Genomic DNA, 22,464 nt, shown 5'->3' on the forward strand with positions numbered 1-22,464 from the left:
AAATGGAACTTTTTGGCCAACATGCAAAACGCTATGTGTGGCGAAAAACGAACACTGCACATCACTCTGAACACACCATCCCCACTGTCAAATATGGTGGGGGCAGCATCATGCTCTGGGGGTGCTTCTCTTCAGCAGGGACAGGGAAGCTGGTCAGAGTTGATGGGAAGATGGATGGAGCCAAATACAGAGCAATCTTGGAAGAAAACCTCTTGGAGTCTGCAAAAGACTTGAGACTGGGGTGGAGGTTCACCTTCCAGCAGGACAATGACCCTAAACATAAAGCCAGGGCAACAATGAAATGGTTTAAAACAAAACATATCCATGTGTTAGAATGGCCCAGTCAAAGTCCAGATCTAAATCCAATCGAGAATCTGTGGCAAGATCTAAAAACTGCTGTTCACAAACGCTGTCCATCTAATCTGACTGAACTGGAGCTGTATTGCAAAGAAGAATGGGCAAAGCGTTTAAGTCTCTAGATGTGCAAAGCTGGTAGAGACATATCCTAAAAGACTGGCAGCTGTAATTGCAGCAAAAGGTGGTTCTACAAAGTATTGACTCAGGGGGCTGAATAATTACGCACACCCTACTTTGCAGTTATTTGTAAAAATGTTTGGAATCATGTACGATTTTCGTTCCACTTCTCACGTGTACATCACTTTGTATTGGTCTTTCACGTGGAATTACAATAAAATTGATTCAGGTTTGTGGCAGTAATGTGACAAAATGTGGAAAACTTCAAGGGGGCCGAATTGTGTTCCTTTCATATAGTTTATAGGGCATTCCTCAAGCCAAATACTTTTTTTGTTTTAACACACTAAATTCCCTGTAAACTAAACAAGCCTCGCCCACAGTTCCTCCAGTGCCTTGGCACTCTGAGCCTTAGTAGCAAGGGCTTATGGGAGCTCAGTCTGGGCAGGAGGAGGAGGTGGTTACTAGCCAGAGATTTCAGAGGCAGAGGGGAGGAGGTAGGAGGAGAGGGGAGTGAAGTTTTCACAGGCTGAGATGCAGAGCAGCTTGCCTGTGTGTAGTGCGACAAACAGAACATGGCTGCTCTCATTCTATCACAGAAATAAATAATCATTATCAATTTACTGATAGGTTGCACAATTTCAGTATTCACTGGTGCATTTGATAGTTTTCTAGATAAATTCATATTAATTAAAGTTACCTCAGATGAAAACATGGTTGCGCAGGTTCCTATACACCAACACACAATGGGCTTGGTCAACCTGCCTTCTTTAATACCACGGCAGATCTTATATTCTTCTGTACCACCAATCTGTGAAAGACACAAGCAAGGACTTTATTATGGGCACATGAGTAGGCTACTATGATGGGTACATTATTATGAGTAGGCTATGGGTACATGAGTAGGCTACTACTAAAATAACCTGATGGTGGAGGACAAATGCATTTGCATGACAAGCACAACTACAAGTTTAATCAGCTCAACATTTGATAAAGAACACATGCCCACAGCAAGAAAAAAAACACCAGTTGTAATTTATCAAGTCCTACTTGACCTATCCCGTGTCACACAGACAAAGGAACTAATGCTGGATTACAAGAGGTACTGACAAAGGATTCTCCACTGCCACATTACGCCCCAATGATGACTAACTCACCATGCTCATTTGACCTCAAATGTTTGTTGATCAAAAAATGTATAGGGCATTAGACATGTCTTGCCACATCAGCTCCTTCTCCTTCTCTATTCCTTATTCACAAACAGCAAATTCAGATGGCATAGCCATGGTGTAGGACAACCACTCACTGCAGATTTAAAAAGTACTTACCTTCACAGTACAATAAAGTTTTATTAGGTACAAACTATGTAAAACAAAGTATTTGGGATAAAGCAAACATAAGAGTTCTAGCAAGGTCTTCCCCTATTGCAGTCCAGGGTTGGCAGCCTGAGTATCACCTGTAAAATAGCTCCTTGTTGCTCTGCTCACTTAAACTACTCTGGGTAGGTAGATCAGCAGAGGCAGACAAGATGAGCACTACTTGGAATGCACAAAAGCAACAGCCCACTAAAAGTGATATTTGCTTTTGCCCTATCAGCTTGTACATGTGATTGTCTAATTTGTTCATCTATGAAGGTTTTATATCTGGGGTGAAGCATCATCTTCATGGAAGTACTGCCCGTGAATTATGAAGAGGGGAAGAAGAAAGGAGAAGAACCTGATGTAGGAAAGGGTGGGGGCAGCTTTCTCACACTTTTTCACCAACAATGGGTGACAAAGAAACAATGGCCTCAATTCACTAAGCTTATCCCTTTAATAACATTTCTATAGTTATCACCATGGTGACGAGGCATGTCGTATTAAGGAAACATTTTACCTCAGGCAAACCTAAAGTTAACTCTTCTGTCTTTAAGTTAACACTTCAATCCTTATAACTCCAGAATTGTAAAGTTAAGCTGCTTTCACAGTAAGACGTTACAGGTGCACGTTAGAGCAGCCTGTAACGCAGCCCAACTCACAGTAATGAAAAATCAATGGGCTGTTAACAGTGCCAACGCTGCGTTACATTGTAACGCTGCACGTTATTTAAAAGTGTAGCATGCTGTGCGACGCGGCTTTAGCCGCGTTGGACTGTTTGCACATGCTCAGTATTGTGGTTTTTTTTATTTTATTTTGAGGAGGGGAGAGTCTGCTATTGTTAGCCACATGGCTAATATTCACTGCACTGCCGTGTAGTGATGGGAACTTCGGCTCGATTCATTGAATCGATTAATTGAAAAGAGCCGGACTTCCTATCTCTACTGTTCAGAATCGATTAATTGAAAAGAGCCGGACTTCCTATCACTAGGTTCAGTCCTGCTGCTCTGAATCGATTCTGAACAGTAGAGATAGGAAGTCTGGCTCTTTTCAATGAATCGATTCATTGAAAAGAGCCGGACTTTCCATCACTTCTGCTGTGTTTTCTTCCTGGAGCGGCTGCTGATTGGCTGGCGGGACCCCGTGATGCGGAGTGTTCCGATCACGTGGTTCCCGCAAGGTATGAGACAAAAAAGGCGCACCAACAGCCGCACAACGCGGCTCACTCTGGCGTCCACCTCCCACACCACCAAGCGTTGCGTTAGGGGCACGTTATGCGACCTTAACGTCTCCTAAAACGCAACGTCTTGGTGTGAAAGAGGCCATAAAGACAGGCTGTTAATTAACTGCATGTGAAAATAACTACAGAGGAGGTAACTTAAGGGATGAAGAGATAAGATAACTCTCTCACTGTGTGGTGGTGAGTTTATTCTTGCCTTATCTCCAGCATGATCTTAGTAAATTGAGGCCATTGTGAGTTTTTGCAACCATTAGGATGTAATGTAGGGATAAATGTAGGTGTATGTGTGTGTTCTTAAAGGAGACAGGCTGTACAAATGCCAAAACACTTTTATGATTCTAGTCTTCCAACAGTGCCCTGCAGGTGTGGACAAGCTTTGGCTGCACTACTTGATAAACCGATGTTGTGAAATTCGCACCCCACCACACAGGTCATGCTTTATTTTTCTCCACAGCTACATAAATCCATATTTGGAATTATTTGTTTAATAAAGAATCGATATACTACACCTCTGTACATGCAAGACAAATAATCACAACAACATTACACTGAGAGGGGGAAGAGGACCGTGCTTCATCTGACATGCAAAGGGGTGCATCAAAGAACATTCACAATATATCTGAATGGAAAAACTCACCTCTCCAAGGACTACAATCATTTTAACTCCTTCTGTATCCTGATAGCGCAAAACATGGTCCATAAAGGTGGAGCCAGGATATCTAGAAGTAGCAAAAGAAGCCATTTTAGCAAGGTAATGGGAGTTTCTGCATAATAAGCCCCAAATACAATTATTTAAAATGAGCACTGCAGTGACATCTTTAAACTTACAGTATATGTGCAACCACTAAAGACTGGACTTTAAATATGTATCTCTATAGGATGCAGCCTATTTTGGGATACAGATAAGAGCCCATTTGGGACACAGCAAAACACACGGGCTGTAATTCTGACTCTTTTAAAGCCCCATCCACATATACAAGGAAAGTGGCCTGGCAGGGATCCGGACTCTATCCCTTGATTGTCAGTGCAGGGCTGACCCTGTAGATATGGGTCACACAGCAGGGGGGTGAGTGAGAAGAATATTCTCAGACAGTGCTCGGCCGAGTTGATCTGGCAGGCTGATTGCTGGCCGAGGCATGGGGAACCGCTGTTGATTCTTGGCTGTGCAGTCATTATTGACAGCCTTGGCCAAGTTTCATCTAGCGTGTGTACAAGATAACAATAAAGGCTTAGCTCAGTTTTAAAGAAGACCTGAACTCTTGAACAGGAGAGAAGGAAAAGAGAAATGCACCCTGGATGTATTTAGAGAGTTTAGCCTGTCTCAGCTGCATCAGCTCAAGAATCTTCTCTGCCGTTGCAGAGCTGTTAATTTGTAAACACAGGATGTTATCAAAAGGTCCGCTTCCATGGAAGAAGTAGACACACTGCAGATTTATTGTAGGATTTGGATCAGCTGTAACAAACTTTTCTGTAAAGGTTATTATGCTATTGTGTATCTTTTAGAGCAGAAAGGAAGTTCTGAGTTCAGGTTCCCTTTAATACCAAATACCTACACTAGTCTAATGTATGGGGATCTGTGAACCCATCATGATTAACTCACCTTTACAAACACCTTGCTAAGCTCTCTGCTGAAGGGCATAAAACACTCCTTTAGAGTGGCAAATGAGGACGTTGTGCATGGTTCAGACTGCAGATGTTGGAGACACCTGTGCACAGTTTATGGTGATCAGAACTATCAAAAACAATTGACTTGGGTGACCCAAGCTGAAAGGGTGAAAGCACTCTCAGAATAGGATGGTGGATCAGTATAGCAATATACTACTTTATTGTTTATGTGTTGGTTCCTGTATCCACCTCTTGGCACTAAGCTAGTTGTGTTCTCCAATGCCACCATCTTTCCTCCTCAATGTTGCCTGTTCTGTGCCTGGTGTAATACAGTGACTTATTTGCGCTAATGGATCTCTGCACAACCCTTTTTCCTTCTAGACTCTTACCTGTCTCCACCAATGGCCACTCCTTCATATACCCCATCAGTGGTCCTGGAGATGATGTTATTCAGCTCATTAGACATTCCACCAGAGCGAGATACGTAAGCAACACTACCAGGACGATACAGTTTAGAGGCTAAAATGTTGTCCAGCATTCCTCCTGTATTTCCAATCTTGAAACAACCTGGCTTAATGCCACCAACCTACGGACATCAAGGAAATATCATTAAATTATTTCACTGTTCAACCTCAATAATGGTTTCATTTCGGCTGTGTAAAGTTGCTCTACCTCAAAATACTTAAATCATCAATAATGGTCCATTTCCACTTGTGCCCAGAATCACAAGATTACACAATGCATGTACGCCTGCGATTCCCTCTATTGTATAAGGGGGATCTCATACATGATGCGCAATTAAGCAGCATGCTGCCTGTTATTTCACCCGCATGCAAATCAGACAGCAGCCAATTGATTTCAATAGGCTGCGTTTCTCTATCCAAATCGCATATGGAGAAATACGCTATGAATTTCGGACAACTGGAAACTGGCCCCATCGTCTTACTATACACAGGGTTAGGAATAATGCAGTACTTACTGTTGCAGGTCCAATGATAGTGACTCCTTTCTCATCTGCAGTTTTAATGAGCTTCCTGGTTAAAGCCTCTGGAATACCTTCTGCAATAATTGCAATACTACGGATCTAAGGACAATACAGAACACATTGAGAGCTTATACCGATATCATTTAATGCCAGTATTCAAGGTCTAGAACAAGCATCCCACCAACAAATCTCTGCCGTCTGGAAAACGATGGTCTATCCCTAAAACTCTCACAGACATAATAAGACACCATGTGGTCACTTTGGAGAGGCCAAGATGGTAAACACTGAACATTAAGCTAAAGATTTCCCAGAGCCAAATAGAGAGGAAAGCCAGTCACCTGTGGATAATGCATGGTTTCCACAGTGCTGTCATATGCCGATCTCAAAGAAGCAAAGTTGATGAGGACATCCACTTCTGGGTGCTTTCTCATAGCATCTGCCATATTCTTGTAGACTGGTATCAAGATTTCTTTGTGTCCCCAATAAAACTTCTGCTTATGATCCCCTCTGGAATAATAATTAAAAAAAAAAAAAAAAAACCACAAAGATCAACATCACAATTGTTCCATAATTGAACGCACAATACGTTGCAAACAGCTACAAACTAAGTGTACCCGAGGCGAGGGTGCGCCACGGTTGTGCCCATGCAGGAAAAGGGCCAAGATGCTCCAGAGGGTCCCAGCGAGCACTGGTGAGGAGGATATGGAAAGCCTTTTACAGGATCGAGCAGTTTTCCTTTTCTTAAGTAGGGATGGCAATGGTTAGGAGAACTCATGGAGAAACAAGTGATCCGTTTGATCAGCTGATAGATTTGTAAGGCACTGATTTGCTGGTCATGATCATGAGTTAAACAGTAAGTCATCACAGCAAATCAGAACATTACAAATCTATCAGCTGATCAGACTGATTAACTGCTTCTCCATGAATTCTGCTAAGCAATGCCATGCCTATTCTTAGGCAGGGGCTGCCCTACCATGAAGCAGACTGAATCAGGTGATTCAGGGCAGTCAACTGTAGGGGGCAGCATCAACTGTACACTCAGCTGATCTTTTTAAGTCTCTCCCTCTGCTCTGCTGCTTCTGCCTGAATCATGGAGTGCAGAGCTAGCCTGCTGTTAGTCTGTGTGCGCTGGCACGTCACTTACTTAAATATACACTGCTCTGCTCGCCTCCTCTCCATGTGCCTGTTCTGCCCTCTGCTTTCCCTCTTGTGCAAGTAAGCTGCAGTTTATTGCTGTGCATGAATGACTGAGAAGGAAGGTAGGTGTGTGTGTGTGTGTGTGTGTGTGTGTGTGTGTGTGTGTGTGTGTGTGTGTGTGTGTGTGTGTGTGTGTGTGTGTGTGTGTGTGTGTGTGTGTGTGTGTGTGTGTGTGTGTGTGTGTGTGTGTGTGTGTCTAAAACAGGTAAAAAGGGCTCTGCAACAGAGATTAATATAAATTCTAGCAATACATATGTTGTTGTTTTTTTTTTTTTTGGGGGGGGGGGGGGGGGTTTGTTTTGCTCCAGGCAGTGTAAAGTCAAGAACCTGCCCTGTTCTTCGGCATGTCCCTGTAAATTTAAAAGAAAACACCCTTCCCCTCACTGTGAAGTTAAATGACTAACTGCAGCTGACCTACTGCTTCTAGCCACAAACTTCTTATAGTTCTTCATACCTCCATTACTCTTTGTGCAGATTGTGTTGCTACTACAAAAAGCACTATCTATAAAGTCATATAATTCCATACCTGCACTAATGAAGGCCAAATGCCCAGAAACTACTTAAATCAAATTAAGACTACAGGTATGCTAAAAACCAGAAGTTTGTCATGCATGCTTTGTACCCCCAACCTTCCCCCCGCCACATGTGATGCTGCACTTACGTAAAAGGATAAACCATTGCAGCTACTGAATGCTCAGAGCGTGAACAGATGTAGTCAAAGTCCAGCATGCCTTGCACAGCCCGGGTCTGCATGCCCCACACAATGGATTTGGTGTGTCGGCTGAACAGTGTAGTAGCCTTTGCTGCAAAGGACAGGATAGAGATCAATGAGTCAAGTGCAGTAAAGAGACACTGGAGAGGGGGAAAAAAAGACAACTATGGACCCAAGTGGAGAAATGGAAAAGAACAAATAGCACAAAATGATCCATAAGGAATTGGTCTCTGAAACAAAAATGGATAAGATCAATACATATACTCAAATCTGATGTGTAATCCATTTTCCTCAGTATTTCACCCTTTGAGTAAATATATTACTGCCATTATTTTTTTTTCTTACTATCAAGTGAACTTTAGTCTATAAACAGTGCTCATTGCTACCCAAACCTGTGGTATATGTAACACTGCCAGGATTTGTGGACAGGTTTGGCATACACTGGTCCAAAATAGGGATGAACACAGATTCAGACTTCAGAGCAATTTCTTACACTACAGGAAGTGGAATTCCGCTGAGCAGAACCAGAACTTTGAACGGGGCAAATCAGATTCAGAAACTAGAGCTATGTACAGATCCTAGACGGAACTCAGTCACAGCCAAGAATGTAGCCTGTGTACAGGTTTCCCCAGCATGCCGAACCTTTAAGCACCAGCATCAGCTAAGCACAAGGTAAGCAAACCCCCCCCCCCCCCCCCCCCCCCCCCCGCCCCTACCCAACCTGTCAAAAAAGATGCTCCATCAAGTGTTGCGCCATCGTCCGTATTTCCTTCCCCATAACAATACATAAGCATTATGCATCCAGGGCGGCTGCAGGGGGCTGGCAGAAGCCCCAGCTTAGTTAAACTCTTTTTTTCCAGAGTTAAGGTGGACCTCCAGACTAAAAATCTACTCAGCAGCACTACAAAGGCTTGGTGTTTCTTTAACAGTTCACAGCATCAGAACTTTTTCTTACTCAAGCTTCATTTTTAGCTGCACTGATGCGGTGCAAAGCATTATGGGATTTCTGGTGATGATGTTCTCTTTCTGTTTTAGTGCAATTTGTTTTTTTTTTGAATTTGAGATTTGAAGCCTAGCGTGCGCAGCTGGGAGGGGTGACCAGGACACAGGACGGTTGGAACTGTGTCTCATGCTCCCGGTGACCTCCTTTCAACCAAAATGATGGCTGCCCCCATGAAATACATGGTTGCCCCCATGAAATCACAAACATTTGCCTGTTATTTTAAAACCCGAGTGGGTGAGAGATTACACTAGCTATCTATTTTAATTAACATAACTAATGTAACTTAATGACAGTATGTTTGTTTAGGCTGAAGTTCCCTTTTAAGGTTCACTTTAAGGATCTATTACCTGCTAGCTTATTCAGGTATCAATCCCCAATTTTTGCAAAGCCGATAAGCCCCGTACAAAGTTCTAGTTTAACCCAGGGAAGTTGTAGAGCAAAAAGAAATGATGAACTGGAATCCACATAACCTCAATGGTCCACAATATAAACAAAAGGTATGAAAAGGTAACTTTATAATATAGTACAATACAATTACCTTAACTGAGAAAATGGATTTAACATCAGACTCGGCCTGGGCTCCACAAGGGAGATAAATCACTTGAGGTGAACAGATTTCAGTCCTTGAATGCAATACATTGACTTTTAAAAGAGGCTGTTACAGTTCTTAGGAGTGAAATCTCTTCAAGCATACCTGGAGTGAAAAAAAAAACCTTATATAATAAATTGCATGAAATTGTATGTGTAGTACGATAATGAATAGAACATTAGTAGAAAAGACGAGAGTCTCTTATTTTTATTTTCAGTTATATATTTTTTTTTTATATCACTGCATCATATTTTCACAGTTGCGGTTTTAAAAGCACGCTGTATCTTTTAAGCTATAGAAATAAAGCAGAAATAATGACCCTTTGAACCTTCCTGCAGTAAAACCTTATCTCAAGTGGTTTCTCACAGTTTCTTGGCTGTTTAAGTGCTTCAGAAAACAGGACTGTATTTGAGCCAGTGGGCCGAATAGCTCTTTTGCATAGATAACAACTGAGGTGTTTTAACTCTTCCTGTACTGGAACACAATAAGAGACTCACATCTGTGCTACTAGTGTTCCTGCTTCTTATCTGTACTACACATACAATTCATTATCGGTTTATTTTCGATTCAGGTAATTGACTAATCTCACTTGTGACGCCCCTAGCTTTTATAGAGTGTGAGATCATGTACAGAAACAATAAAAATGGCCAATACAGAAAACATGTCAAAGGTAATCAACAAGGTGGAGGCTTTCTTATTTAAAGGAAACCTGAACTGACTTTAAGAAAAAAAAAAAAAGAATTTAACTTACCTGCAGCTTCTGCCAGCCCCCTACAGCCACCCTGTGCCCTCGCCGTCACTCAACGATCCTCCCGGGCCCCCGTCGCGGCCAGTTTCATTATCGCCAACTTGCAAGTCTATGGCCACTGTGCCTGTGCTGCTCTGGTATCCTTGTTCGCAGTAGGAGGTTTTATGGTACTGTGCAGGACACTCCCGGCGACAGGAGTGTGAACGACTATGCGCATGCAGTGGCCATCTACTTGCAAGTCGGCAATAACAAAACTTCTTGGGAGCAGGGGACCAGAGACTATCTGTGACGGTGCGGGGCACAGGGCAGCTGCAGGGGGCTAGCAGAAGCCCCAGGTAAGTGAAACTTTTTATTTTTAAGTCAGTACAGGTTTCCTTTAAGGCATGCAGCTAGCAACTGATCATCAGCTGGATTTCCACCAGTCAGAAGGCAGTTACCACTTCCCAGAAACAGATACAGAATGGGCCCGATTTTTAAAAACTGGGAGGAAGAACCCCACTAACGACCAAGGAGATAGACTTTGTGGTGCTTTTGGCAGATTAAAATAGCACCTGATTTATATACTCTGTGAATACAGTATATAACATTTTTACAATGCCCCAGTATTTATAAATCTGGCCCAGTATGAATGAAAGTAGGAGAAAAGAAGAATGGTACATTACAATGTCAGAGCCATAGGCCAAGCTCTGCGTGGCTGTGCTTCTGGGGAATCTGCGCCAAACAAAACCCTTTTGATGCCACAGAAATAAGAGAATTATTTTCTGACCCACCACAAAAGGATCAGACTGGTGATCTAGAGCAGGGGTCCCCAACCTTTTTCGGCCCGGGGACCGGTAACCGTTCAAAATTTTCTCTGCGGCCCGGCGGGGGGGGGGGGGGGTGGGGCGGGGGGGGGGGGGGGCGGGGGTGGGCGGGTTGGGGGGCGGGAGGTTGGAGCGGCGACACAGCAAGCACAGTTGCCCCAGTATAGGGAGTCTAGTTACCCCGGTACAGCTAGTATAGTGCCCCAGTATGATTAGTATCAAAGTGACCAAGTATAGTTGCCCCAGTATAGCTAGTATAGTGCCCCATGTGCCCCAGTATAGCTAGCATAGTGCCCAGTGTGCCCCAGCATAGCTAGTATAGTGCCCAGTGTGCCCCAGTATAGCTAGTATAGTGCCCAGTGTGCCCCAGGATAGCTAGTATAGTGCCCAGTGTGCCCCAGTATAGCCAGTATAGTGCCCAGTGTGCCCCAGGATAGCTAGTATAGTGCCCTGTGTGCCCCAGGATAGCTAGTATAGTGCCCCATGTGCCCCAGTATAGCTAGTATAGTGCCCAGTGTGCCCCAGGATAGCTAGTATAGTGCCCAGTGTGCCCCAGTATAGCTAGCATAGTGCCCCAGTATAGCGCCCCATGTGCCCCAGTATAGTTAGAATAGTGCCCCATGATAGCTAGTATAGTGCCCCAGTGCAGCCGACTCCCCCCCCCCCCCCCCCCCCCCCCCCCGCGGCCGCCGCTCCTGTTACCTTATGAGCTGGCGGCCGCTTCCTGTCACAGATTCCCGTAGTCGCTCTCCTCCGTGCAGCATCTTCTATTTACAGCAGCGCGTCGCACGGCTGCAGTAAGGAGGGAAGGAGGAGGGGCAGCGGTTCCCATGGTAACGGCGAACGCCGCTGCCCCGCCTCCTTCCCTCCTTACAGCAGCCGCACAGGAAGCGCTGCTGTAATAGGAGACGCAGACGCTACACAGAGGAGAGCAGCTACGGGGAATCTGACAGGAAGCGGCCGCCAGCTCATAAGATGACAGGAGCAGCGGCCGCGGGGGGAGGAGGGGCGAGAGGCCAGACCCGCCGCGACCCAGCTGGCAACTGCCCACGGACCGGCAGTGGGTCGCGGCCCGGTGGTTGGGGACCCCTGATCTAGAGCATAGTTTCTCAACGTGTGGTACGCGTACCCCAGGGGGTACTTCTGAGGGTTGCAGGGGGTACTCGGGCTTGATATACTTAACCAAGAATAACAAATTTAGAGTTTTAGAAAATGATAATTCTTATTTAAACAAAGCCAAGTAAGTATTTTAGCTAATTATAAGCAATAGTAAAAGCTTGGAAATGGTTTAAAACCAATTATAATGTACTACGATTAAATATATATTTGTCAAGGGGTACTTGTGATAATGTTTACTATGCTAGGGGGTACTTCGTGAATATATGGTTTTAAAAGGGGTACATACCAATAAAATGTTGAGAAACACTGATCTAGAGGGCAGACATGACCACCCACTCTTTTCTTTGTACTTCCAGTGATGGATGTTCCTTCTGTACAATGCAGAAACTAATAATATATTTGTTACCAGCTATTGCCTACATTGTTTTCTGTACAGTATTATGGCACTGCACGAATGAAAACTAAAATATGTGGTATGCCTAACCCTTGTAAATATTACTATACTGGAGAACTGATCCCTCACAACGTATCTTACTGCAGCCAGATGTGCAGGTCCTCCACACATGCAATAGCTCCCTCTCCTAGCCGCTGATGTCAATGCTTGTTTTTTTACCTCTGAAACAAGAATTAATAAGCACTGACATAGATCGGTGTTTAGGACCTCTGGAGGTATATTTATCTACTCTAACATCAAACAAACATCTTATTAATCCACACATAAAAGATAATCACATAAGATCGATGAAAAAAAAAAACATGTACAATCCTATAGCAAAGTTACGTATGCTAAAACTATTTTAGTAGCCCGCCTAATAGAGGAGGCTTCCTCCCAAGCTCCAACACAATCTGCCCCCTGGATGCCCTCTCTGCCAGCTAACTAGCACACTACATCTCACATCAGCCTACAGAATGCATTTCCTGGTTCTCGTTGACTCACAGGGACAAAGAGGGCTTGGCAATCATGGACCAAACCACTTTCCAAGATGGCATGTCAATCAGGCCGAGCCAAGCAGGTGCAGTGTTCTCCCCTGGCTTTTTTAGCTGGGTGCTCACCCGGGTGGTTTTGGTGAACACCTGGCTGTCATCAGCTCGCCTCCTCATATACTCTAAGCAGAGTTGCACTGGCCCTGCATTCCATCCTCGCATCCCAGCTGGCTACTTTTTTATGCCACCCGGATGTAAAAAATTTCTGGTGGGAACACGGAGGCAGCCAACAGAGGTTTGCCCAATCCTCACCAAATTCCCTAGACCTCAGGTAAGGACATTCTTGTTCTCATTATGAAAGGAGATGGGGCCTTAAAAAGCAACTTGCAATGATTGGACAAGTCCTGTCTAAAGTGCATGATCATACTGCTGCATGGTTTTGTCAAAATTGAGTTTTTGACATAGAGTATTACCTAAATGTCTTAAATCAGTCATCAATACATCTGCTACAAACGCTAAAAAACTGAGGCTATAGAAAAAGGCTGTTGAAGAAATATTGTCTGTTTTATTGGCTTTTCTGAAAAAGCTGAGGGGATTGATCTAATCGGCTTTATTGAGCAATGAATCAAGAATTGGAATACATTTTCATTGTTATCAACAGTGGAAAGAGCACATAAAACCAACTTGCCCACTTTCACCTGCCTCATGCTATACCCAGAGAGAAAAATCATTAAGATATGCTATGATAAGGCTTGATCAGAATAAGCTCAGTTTAAGGCTTCACTTCAGTCAGGAAATTAGAATCCTGGGAGAGCATCGCAAAAACTGCTGAATCTATTTTAGTAGCCCACATAGGTAGCCATAAGAAAAGTGTCCATCTCAGATGACCCCAACAGATAAGCATTTAAATAACCATGGTCCCAAGTGCCAAAATAATTATGAGAATGGAACTGAAATCAGCCCCAGGAATAAGGCGAAGCAGATGATAAGTTGAGAATTAAGGATGTTTTTTTTCAAGCATGGAATGACAATACAAATGATATTGATAAAAGTGCACAGGAACAGATTACTCGCTGCAGAGACTCCTCTTATAAGTATTGTTTTTGAGGAATACGGTTTTCTGTTGTTGTACCCACTTCAGTTCAGTACAGTTCACACCTGGCTCTCATGGACTGTCTTTAGGTTGTGTGTGGAGGTTCTCCAGAAGCAAAGAGGATTCATAATAATCTATTTTAGTAAGACAATGCTCTGCAACAGGTAAAATCTGCCTCTGTGTACATTGTATATAGTTTGTAAGCCATGGAGGCTTGAAGTAAGAGGTTTAGCTGGGCTGTAAAGTTAGTCTAAGTGGTCTGAAACTCTGAAATAACATTCAATAAAAAGAAATTTCTCTACTTTTTATTACCCGTAGTTAGATTTTCTTTTACATAGTTAGTTTGGTGGAAAAAAAAACACATTCGCCCATTAAGTCCAAACAGAAAAAAATAAAAAATAAAATGCACGAAGTAATATTGTCTGTTTACAAATTACAAGTTCCTAAAGTGCATTTTATCTGCTCTGAAAGCTGCCATTGCATTTTAAATCAAGCTGCTTTTTATTATACATTAAAATCTTCTAGTGAGCTCATCTGAACGGTGTGTATGCTTGAAGCACAGAGAGCTCCTTTTCAGTTGTTAGACACAATGTAGCAACTGAGGAATGTAAACAAAATATGCTGTTATCTTTACTTTGGATCGGATCCTAAGCTGAAGGGGCTTTCCATGCTAGGACAAAGTGCTGTGTTTAACTGAATGCTGTTCTGCTACAATTTTAGTTTTTTGCTGTAAGGAATCTTTTAGAGCAAAGAAGAAATGCTGACTTGCAGACCACTTTAAGAACTAAGATCACAGCTAGTAAGTTTGATAACATGATATAGTAAAAGTAAAAGCTTTATTATATTTAAATTCTGTCTTGTGCGTTTAAAAAAACAACACAGTGGTCACGAACAGTAAGGCTGCACTGACCAAAGCCTTTCCATTCTCCATATAGTACTTTTTTTTTTTTTTTTTAAATGGAGCACTACAGAGAACTGTGGCAGCAACTTTGCAATCAGGAGTTCCTAGTAGTAGAGTCTGTAACAGCAGAAATTGCAGCCATGCCCTTTCCTCTTCACACACCCACATCACTATACGTCAGCTCAGCGTCAGAGAAGAGGCTGGCTTATAGTCATGTGGATAAGTGAAGGTGTGGCTACACGCCAGACTCAGAAAGTACAGAGGACAATAGAAAGAGGATAAACAGTCTTATTTTTAACACTTACTACAGGAAAGCATGTAGTAGCATATAAATTGCAGCCTTAATATTAGACAGTTTCAAACATTAAATGTTTGCTTTTACGTTAGTTGCAGTATAACAAACAGCAGGGTCATGGTTAGTGCCTGAGCTGAAGTGAACCTCACGTAAAATTTAGAAAAGGACCTCAACCCCCTAGTACACAGCCAACACTACCAGGGACCTCAACCCCCTAGTACACAGCCACCACTACCAGGCATCAGCTATGACTGACACTAAAGCCCCATCCCCACCCAATTTAATTATCACTGCTCCATGGACTACTATATTACTGAACTACCTGATCTACGCAGTGTATTCCTTTACTTCAGCATTATACTAAAAGCTTTAGCATCCAGTTGCTGGATTCATATGGGGTCATGTGCCAGTAGGGATGACTAAATATTCTAAATTGTTTTTTTGTTTTTAGGTTTGCACAGGAGTGGAGGTTGGAAGAGGAATAACGGTTACAACTAGATGGCTGTGCACTAGGAAAGATGTTAAGCTTGAAATCTTCAACTAAATTCGTGGTCAGGACAAGTTTGTTAGTTTTACACATTTTTTTTAAAGGTAAGTGTTAGTAAGTTAGTGTCACGGTAAGGTTAGTATCAAGGTGGCCATAAATCTAGTGATTTGGCTGGACGATCAACCAAAATGTTATTGAATCAAGAGAGAATAGAGTGTGTTCCAGTATGCCAAATCAATGAAAAGTGGCTGATGTCATGTTGACTTGACCAAGCTTAGTCGATCGAGCAGGATGCAAGATATCAGTCAATTGCACTGGAATCGGCTACTGTACACATATCATTTAATCGACACTAAATTGATTTTTGCATTCAGAGCATGGATGCACAATATTGGTCAGATCAATTTCGTGAAGGAGGATCGCGTAGGATATCGCTTGTAGTGTGTGGGCCACTAGTCAATCAACTTTTGAGCAAACATACTGATATCAATCACCCAATAAAGTTGATCGCTTCGGAATTACTAGATGTATGGCTACCTTTAGACTACAGACGTTAGTTTTCGGGTACACTTTCTAAGAAATTAAAAAAAAAAAAAATAGTCAGTGCACCAGGATACTGAAACACATTTGTTTTGAATACTACATTTATTAAAGAACTTCACTGCTTCCAAGATGTAAAAACAGACAGTAAACTATTGGGAATAAACTAATTAGCTAACACTATCTATTGAAGCACAACAAAGCAGCACAATATTTTCAGAGTTACTGGTGGCAACAACAGAAATGCACCATTTGTATACACCGTAAGGGCTCGTTCACACTGTGTGCAGTGCAGTGCAACATATCGTGTCTGAACACCAAATGGAAATTAAGATCTGTTGTCTCCAGTAAGTCTAGTGTGCTGCAGTAGAATGTGATGAAATGGCTGCATGCATTTCATGGTTATAAATCAGGTCAATGTGATATATGAAAGCACTGCTGGTGGATGTGATATATGAAAGCACTGCTGGTAGTTGTGCACTGAGGTGTAATGCACAGGCACCGGATTGCCCCTCTAGTGTAAACGAGTTCTAAGACTAAATCTCCTGCTACAGCCATGTAGAAGAGTGGAAGAGGGCATACAGAATACACACACTAACACTGTAAATACCACACTGCAGACTGAGACAGAACAGCCAACAACCAGCTCCCAAGCCTACCTTTAACTGGTCCATGTACGGTCGCTGTATCTGTTAAAAAGGAACAGTTAGGGTGTATGCAATTTTATTGGTTAGGTACTTTATCGTCATATATCCTCGGTCACTTGGAATACGTGTACCCAAGGGTCGCTTGAAAATAAAACTGAAGTCCAATTAAAAGGCAGCTCAGCATATTTCAAGGTAAACGTAATAACAATGTTACCACATCTTACACTTTAATACAACTTGTGAGTCTTGTAAAGTGTTTGCACAATTAGAAATAACCTAAATTTACAGCAGAATTCCAGGAATTAAGCTCATAGTTCGGCAACCACTGTGCATCTCAAAATGTCATAAGCAAGAATGAAAAAAAAACAAAATGGCAGAATACCTAAGCTTTCTTATGAGAACACAATGAGCAAGGGTCATGTGACTGCTGCTAAGGCAGCCACACGCGATATACTAAAAGGATTAAATGTTTCCATGTTTGATAAAGGATCAACTGTACAGAAAAAAATATTTGTTCTCTTTTGTTCGAGAAGTCTGTCAATCGGGCAGGGTGGAAAATCCAAAGAAATTTTCAGAAAATTGAATAGTGTCGGACAGATTATCTATTTAATGCAGGAGGGTAGCGTGCCAAGGGGAAAGCCCGAGGCGAGTGGGTGGGATTGGGGAAGGGGAGGGGGGGCGGTGCCTCCCCCCCCCCTCACCGTCGATGTGGGGCCAATGCTCTCCCCTCCTGCTGTGACCCCTCCTGTCCCCCAAAACGGCCCTGAGTGGGCCACCCCCCCACCCGGTACAGGGGCTGCAGCCTCCATTGTTATACCACTACACATACACCCTCTTAATGCACGTCACCCAGTGCTTGAGCATCATCGCTGGGCCGAGGCTGCACAGACGCGGAGTATGCTGTATAGTGGAAAACGCGTTATGTTGTAATGCAGGGAGGCGGAGGGCTTCTGGAGCGATGCAGATGTGACGCCAGGTGACAGGCAGGGCGAATGACAAGCACAGGATTGTCACCCATCACTCCTCCAAGTTTATCTATCTGGTGGAACTCTGGCCAGGTGGCAGTCGGGGCTGCTGTACTCGCGCCGGATCATCGGCCATTTTTACCCGTCACCTGAGCCAACTCTAATCTAGTGTGTGTAGGGGGCTTAAGACTACTAAGTATCTGGATGAGTCACCTGTTTTATGGGAAGTGTAATCTTTAAATGAAAAAAAAAAAAAAAAAAGGTACAGACTGAATGCACAGAAAGGGTATGTAAAGACCATAATTACCGCTTGGGAGAGTCTGCTTGGCTTTTTTGGGTGGAGCAATGTCATCTTGCCTGGATTCTGAGAATGATGCAGTTCTGCTGGGTGCAGGAGTCTACAATAAACAAAATGATGCCACAAATAAAGAATCAACAGCTGCCAAGAGGATCCAGACCATTATCTTCCATAAATCATAAGATCATTTACTTCATACGCCGTATTGTTACGAACGACGGGCCTGACAGACCCTCCCGCGGTGCGGTCGTTCTGCCGACAGCAGGACGTTAGTACAGGCTGTCGGCAGACTGATAAGACTGTTTTTGACTGATCCAACCGTGGAGCAATGGAGGACAGCCGACTGGCTGAGGGTGAGAAGTTTGTCACAGTCAGGACAGTAGTGCCACCTCCTCCCATCTGCTGCGCAAGTAAAATGAAACACTGCTGCTCTCCTGCCTCCCCCCTCCTCACTCACTGTCAGACTTCTAACACAGCACAACCAGCTGCTTTTCCCCAATGATGACCTTTTCACCTCTGTCGCTCACCTCTCCTCCTACTCTGCATGCTGTAAGTGTAAACACAGTACAAACATGCCGCACTGGTAATCTCTGCACCTGATGCAAGCGTTTCACCTTGCTTCATGAGAGAACCGGCCCTGGCTCTATACCATTTGGTGATATTGATAAGTCACAGGGCTATGGTAAATAACCTATGTTCTGGCAAGTAGGTAAGTATCAGCACTGTGGAGGGTGATACGTTCAGAGCAGAAAGGTATGGAATGAAGTATAGCAACTGCACAATATGTTTAGTGTAGCATTAAAGGGATACTGTAGGGGGGGGGTCGGGGGAAAATGAGTTGAACTTACCCGGGGCTTCTAATGGTCCCCCGCAGACATCCTGTGTTGGCACAGCCACTCACCGATGCTCCGGCCCCGCCTCCAGTTCACTTCTGGAATTTCTGACTTTAAAGTCAGAAAACCACTGCGCCTGCGTTGCCATGTCCTCACTCCCGCTGATGTCACCAGGAGTGTACTGCGCAGACACAGACTATACTGGGCCTGCGCTGTGCGCTCTTGGTGACATCAGCAGGATCGAGGACACAGCAACGCAGGCGCAGTGGTTTTCAGACTTTAAAGTCTGAAATTCCAGAAGTGAACCGGAGGCGGGGCCGGAGCATCGGTGAGTGGCTGCGCCAACACAGGATGTCTGCGGGGGACCGTTAGAAGCCCCGGGTAAGTTCAACTCATTTTCCCCTGACCCCCCTACAGTATCCCTTTAAGAGTGTTTATGGTATATTATTGTATTAGGATTATAGATACTGTAGTACAGGGCTGTGGAATTGTAGTCAATCCTCCGACTCCTAATGCATTTAAACTATAATTAAAAGAGAAAATACAATAAAATGTTCTCTCAGATATCATCATTAATAAATGTTATATAGTGATAGGAGTGCTTAGTTGACAAAAAATAAACAAACCAATAAAAAATAAAAAAAAATTAACAAATACCACGTTATTTAAGCTGCTGCAATTAAACCTGGTTCACACTGGCAAAATAGTGGCAAACGCATCCGTGAAAATGGATTTGATTACCAGGTCGATCTGATCAGTTTTCACTCTGTTGCCGTTCAGCTGCTTTTGTTCCGATTGCCCACATCACCCCCAAATTTTTCCGTTTAGAACGGTCCATTTCTTCACTAGTGTGAAGAAACATTCCGCTCTCTCAATGCCCCCAATGCAGCGCTTCAGCTTCCGATTCCATTCCGCTGGGCTCAGCAGTCTGGAAAAATTGCTGCAGCGGGAAACTTGCGGTCAGTTCAGCAGATTGTGCGGAATGGATCCATTCAAACGGATCCATAGGTTCACATTGGACCCATCCGCATCCATTAGGATCCGTTCCGTTCTGCATATGGACCGTTTTTTACTGCCAGTGTGAACCGGGCCAAAAGCAGTCACCGTATTTTGTAAAGTCAGGTATACATATACAGTGGAGGAAATGATTATTTGACCCCTCACTGATTTCTTAAGTTTGTCCAATGACAAAGAAATGAAAAGTCTCAGAACAGTATCATTTCAATGGTAGGTTTATTTTAACAGTGGCAGATAGCACATCAAAAGGAAAATCGAAAAAATAACCTTAAATAAAAGATAGCAACTGATTTGCATTTCATTGAGTGAAATAAGTTTTTGAACCCCTACCAACCATTAAGAGTTCTGGCTCCCACAGAGTGGTTAGACACTTCTACTCAATTAGTCACCCTCATTAAGGACACCTGTCTTAACTAGTCACCTGTATAAATGACACCTGTCCACAGAATCAATCAATCAAGCAGACTCCAAACTCTCCAACCTGGGAAAGACCAAAGAGCTGTCCAAGGATGTCAGAGACAAAATTGTAGACCTGCACAAGGCTGGAATGGGCTACAAAACCATTAGCAAGAAGCTGGGAGAGAAGGTGACAACTGTTGGTGCGATTGTTCGAAAATGGAAGGAGCACAAAATGACCATCAATCGACCTCGCTCTGGGGCTCCACGCAAGATCTCACCTCCTGGGGTGTCAATGGTTCTGAGAAAGGTGAAAAAGCATCCTAGAACTACATGGGAGGAGTTAGTGAATGACCTCAAATTAGCAGGGACCACAGTCACCAAGAAAACCATTGGAAACACATTACACCGCAATGGATTAAAATCCTGCAGGGCTCGCAAGGTCCCCCTGCTCAAGAAGGCACATGTGCAGGCCCGTCTGAAGTTTGCCAATGAACACCTGAATGATTCTGTGAGTGACTGGGAGAAGGTGCTGTGGTCTGAGGAGACCAAAATAGAGCTCTTTGGCATTAACTCAACTCGCTGTGTTTGGAGGAAGAAAAATGCTGCCTATGACCCCCAAAACACTGTCCCCACCGTCAAGCATGGGGGTGGAAACATTTTGCTTTGGGGGTGTTTTTCTGCTAAGGGCACAGGACAACTTAATCGCATTAACGGGAAAATGGACGGAGCCATGTATCGTGAAATCCTGTACGACAACCTCCTTCGCTCTGCCAGGAAACTGAAAATGGGTCATGGATGGGTGTTCCAGCACGACAATGGCCCAAAACATACAGCAAAGGCAACAAAGGAGTGGCTCAAGAAGAAGCACATTAAGGTCATGGAGTGGCCTAGTCAGTCTCCGGACCTTAATCCAATAGAAAACCTATGGAGGGAGCTCAAGCTCAGAGTTGCACAGAGACAGCCTCGAAACCTTAAGGATTTAGAGATGATCTGCAAAGAGGAGTGGACCATTTAGAGATGATCTGCAAAGAGGAGTGGACCAACATTCCTCCTAAAATGTGTGCAAACTTGGTCATCAATTACAAGAAACGTTTGACCTCTGTGCTTGCAAACAAGGGTTTTTCCACTAAGTATTAAGTCTTTTATTGTTAGAGGGTTCAAAAACTTATTCCACTCAATGAAATGCAAATCAGTTGCTATCTTTTATTTAAGGTTATCTTTTCGATTTTCCTTTTGATGTGCTATCTGCCACTGTTAAAATAAACCTACCATTGAAATGATACTGTTCTGAGACTTTCCATTTCTTTGTCATTGGACAAACTTACAAAATCAGTGAGGGGTCAAATAATTATTTCCTCCACTGTATTATTGTGGCTTTATATCTGATATCTACACAGGATTTATATAATATACACACACACACACACACACACACACATTTTTTGTATGCAATCCCTTTGCTCATGAAATCAATTACTTTAATTTGTTGTTAAATTTGGGGTTGGGGACTATAAATGAAGTTACAAAGTAGTACTATATGTATGCACTCCCCGCAGAGCTATTCTGAATCCACTAAGAATGTTGTGCACATTGCACGCAAAAGGCATTGTCTATCACCCATAAACCTGGTTCAGATAGTGCATGAAGAATAGAGGAAGACTCCCCTCATCCTCCTGCGTTTCTCCTTCCCGGGTATGTAACAAGCACATCTTGAACTTACTGAAGAGCTGCCGCTAGCATTCAGTAGAAAATTGGCAGTATGTGCCGCAGTAGGGGGTTGGTTTGGTATTGGACGATGGCCCAGTGCCATACCCACAATGGCCGTCATATGGGTTTCTGTGCCAAATACATGAATGGGGATTCCAGTTGTTTTTCCTGTAAGACAAAACAGGACACAAGGAAAATTACGTATTATATTAAAACAAGATGTATTGTCAGCATATATCATTCCATAAAATGCAAACAAATATGCAATATGTTGTAATCCAAGCAAATGTTGGCAAAGTTGTAATCCGAGCAACCAACCAGAATGCATCACCCACAACTCTCAATTCAATTTAAGTGGTATAAAACTCTGACATAATATTCAATAAAAACAGGTTTTCCAACTTTTTATATGCCATACAGTTATCATATTTGCATTTCTGCATAAGTATTATTCATTTAGAAATTTTACGTTCCCAAAAGTACAGTTTTTTGCTTTGTGAGCTGATTTTGCATTTTATTAAGGGCTCTGCC

The 22,464-nt window shown here is 43.3% G+C and overlaps 1 protein-coding gene across 2 annotated transcripts in view; it reads right to left on the minus strand.

Annotated features, from left to right (window-relative positions):
- The window catches only part of ACLY (ATP citrate lyase), a 129,920-nt gene that overhangs the window by 24,695 nt on the left and 82,761 nt on the right, over nt 1-22,464 (minus strand). Inside the window, exons 12-20 of one of the 2 annotated variants that reach the window (XM_068263106.1) lie at nt 21,947-22,101; nt 17,987-18,077; nt 16,727-16,756; nt 7,515-7,656; nt 5,995-6,163; nt 5,651-5,755; nt 5,061-5,257; nt 3,704-3,785; nt 1,172-1,282 (exon numbers count right to left, since the gene is read on the minus strand). In XM_068263106.1, the coding sequence (XP_068119207.1) occupies nt 1,172-1,282; nt 3,704-3,785; nt 5,061-5,257; nt 5,651-5,755; nt 5,995-6,163; nt 7,515-7,656; nt 16,727-16,756; nt 17,987-18,077; nt 21,947-22,101 (1,082 nt within the window). The remainder of the gene's footprint in view (nt 1-1,171; nt 1,283-3,703; nt 3,786-5,060; nt 5,258-5,650; nt 5,756-5,994; nt 6,164-7,514; nt 7,657-16,726; nt 16,757-17,986; nt 18,078-21,946; nt 22,102-22,464) is intronic. The other variant, XM_068263107.1, reaches the window with a different exon arrangement.

Source organism: Hyperolius riggenbachi, chromosome 12, assembly GCF_040937935.1.
Source record: "Hyperolius riggenbachi isolate aHypRig1 chromosome 12, aHypRig1.pri, whole genome shotgun sequence".
In the NCBI taxonomy this organism is placed as follows: domain Eukaryota; kingdom Metazoa; phylum Chordata; class Amphibia; order Anura; family Hyperoliidae; genus Hyperolius; species Hyperolius riggenbachi.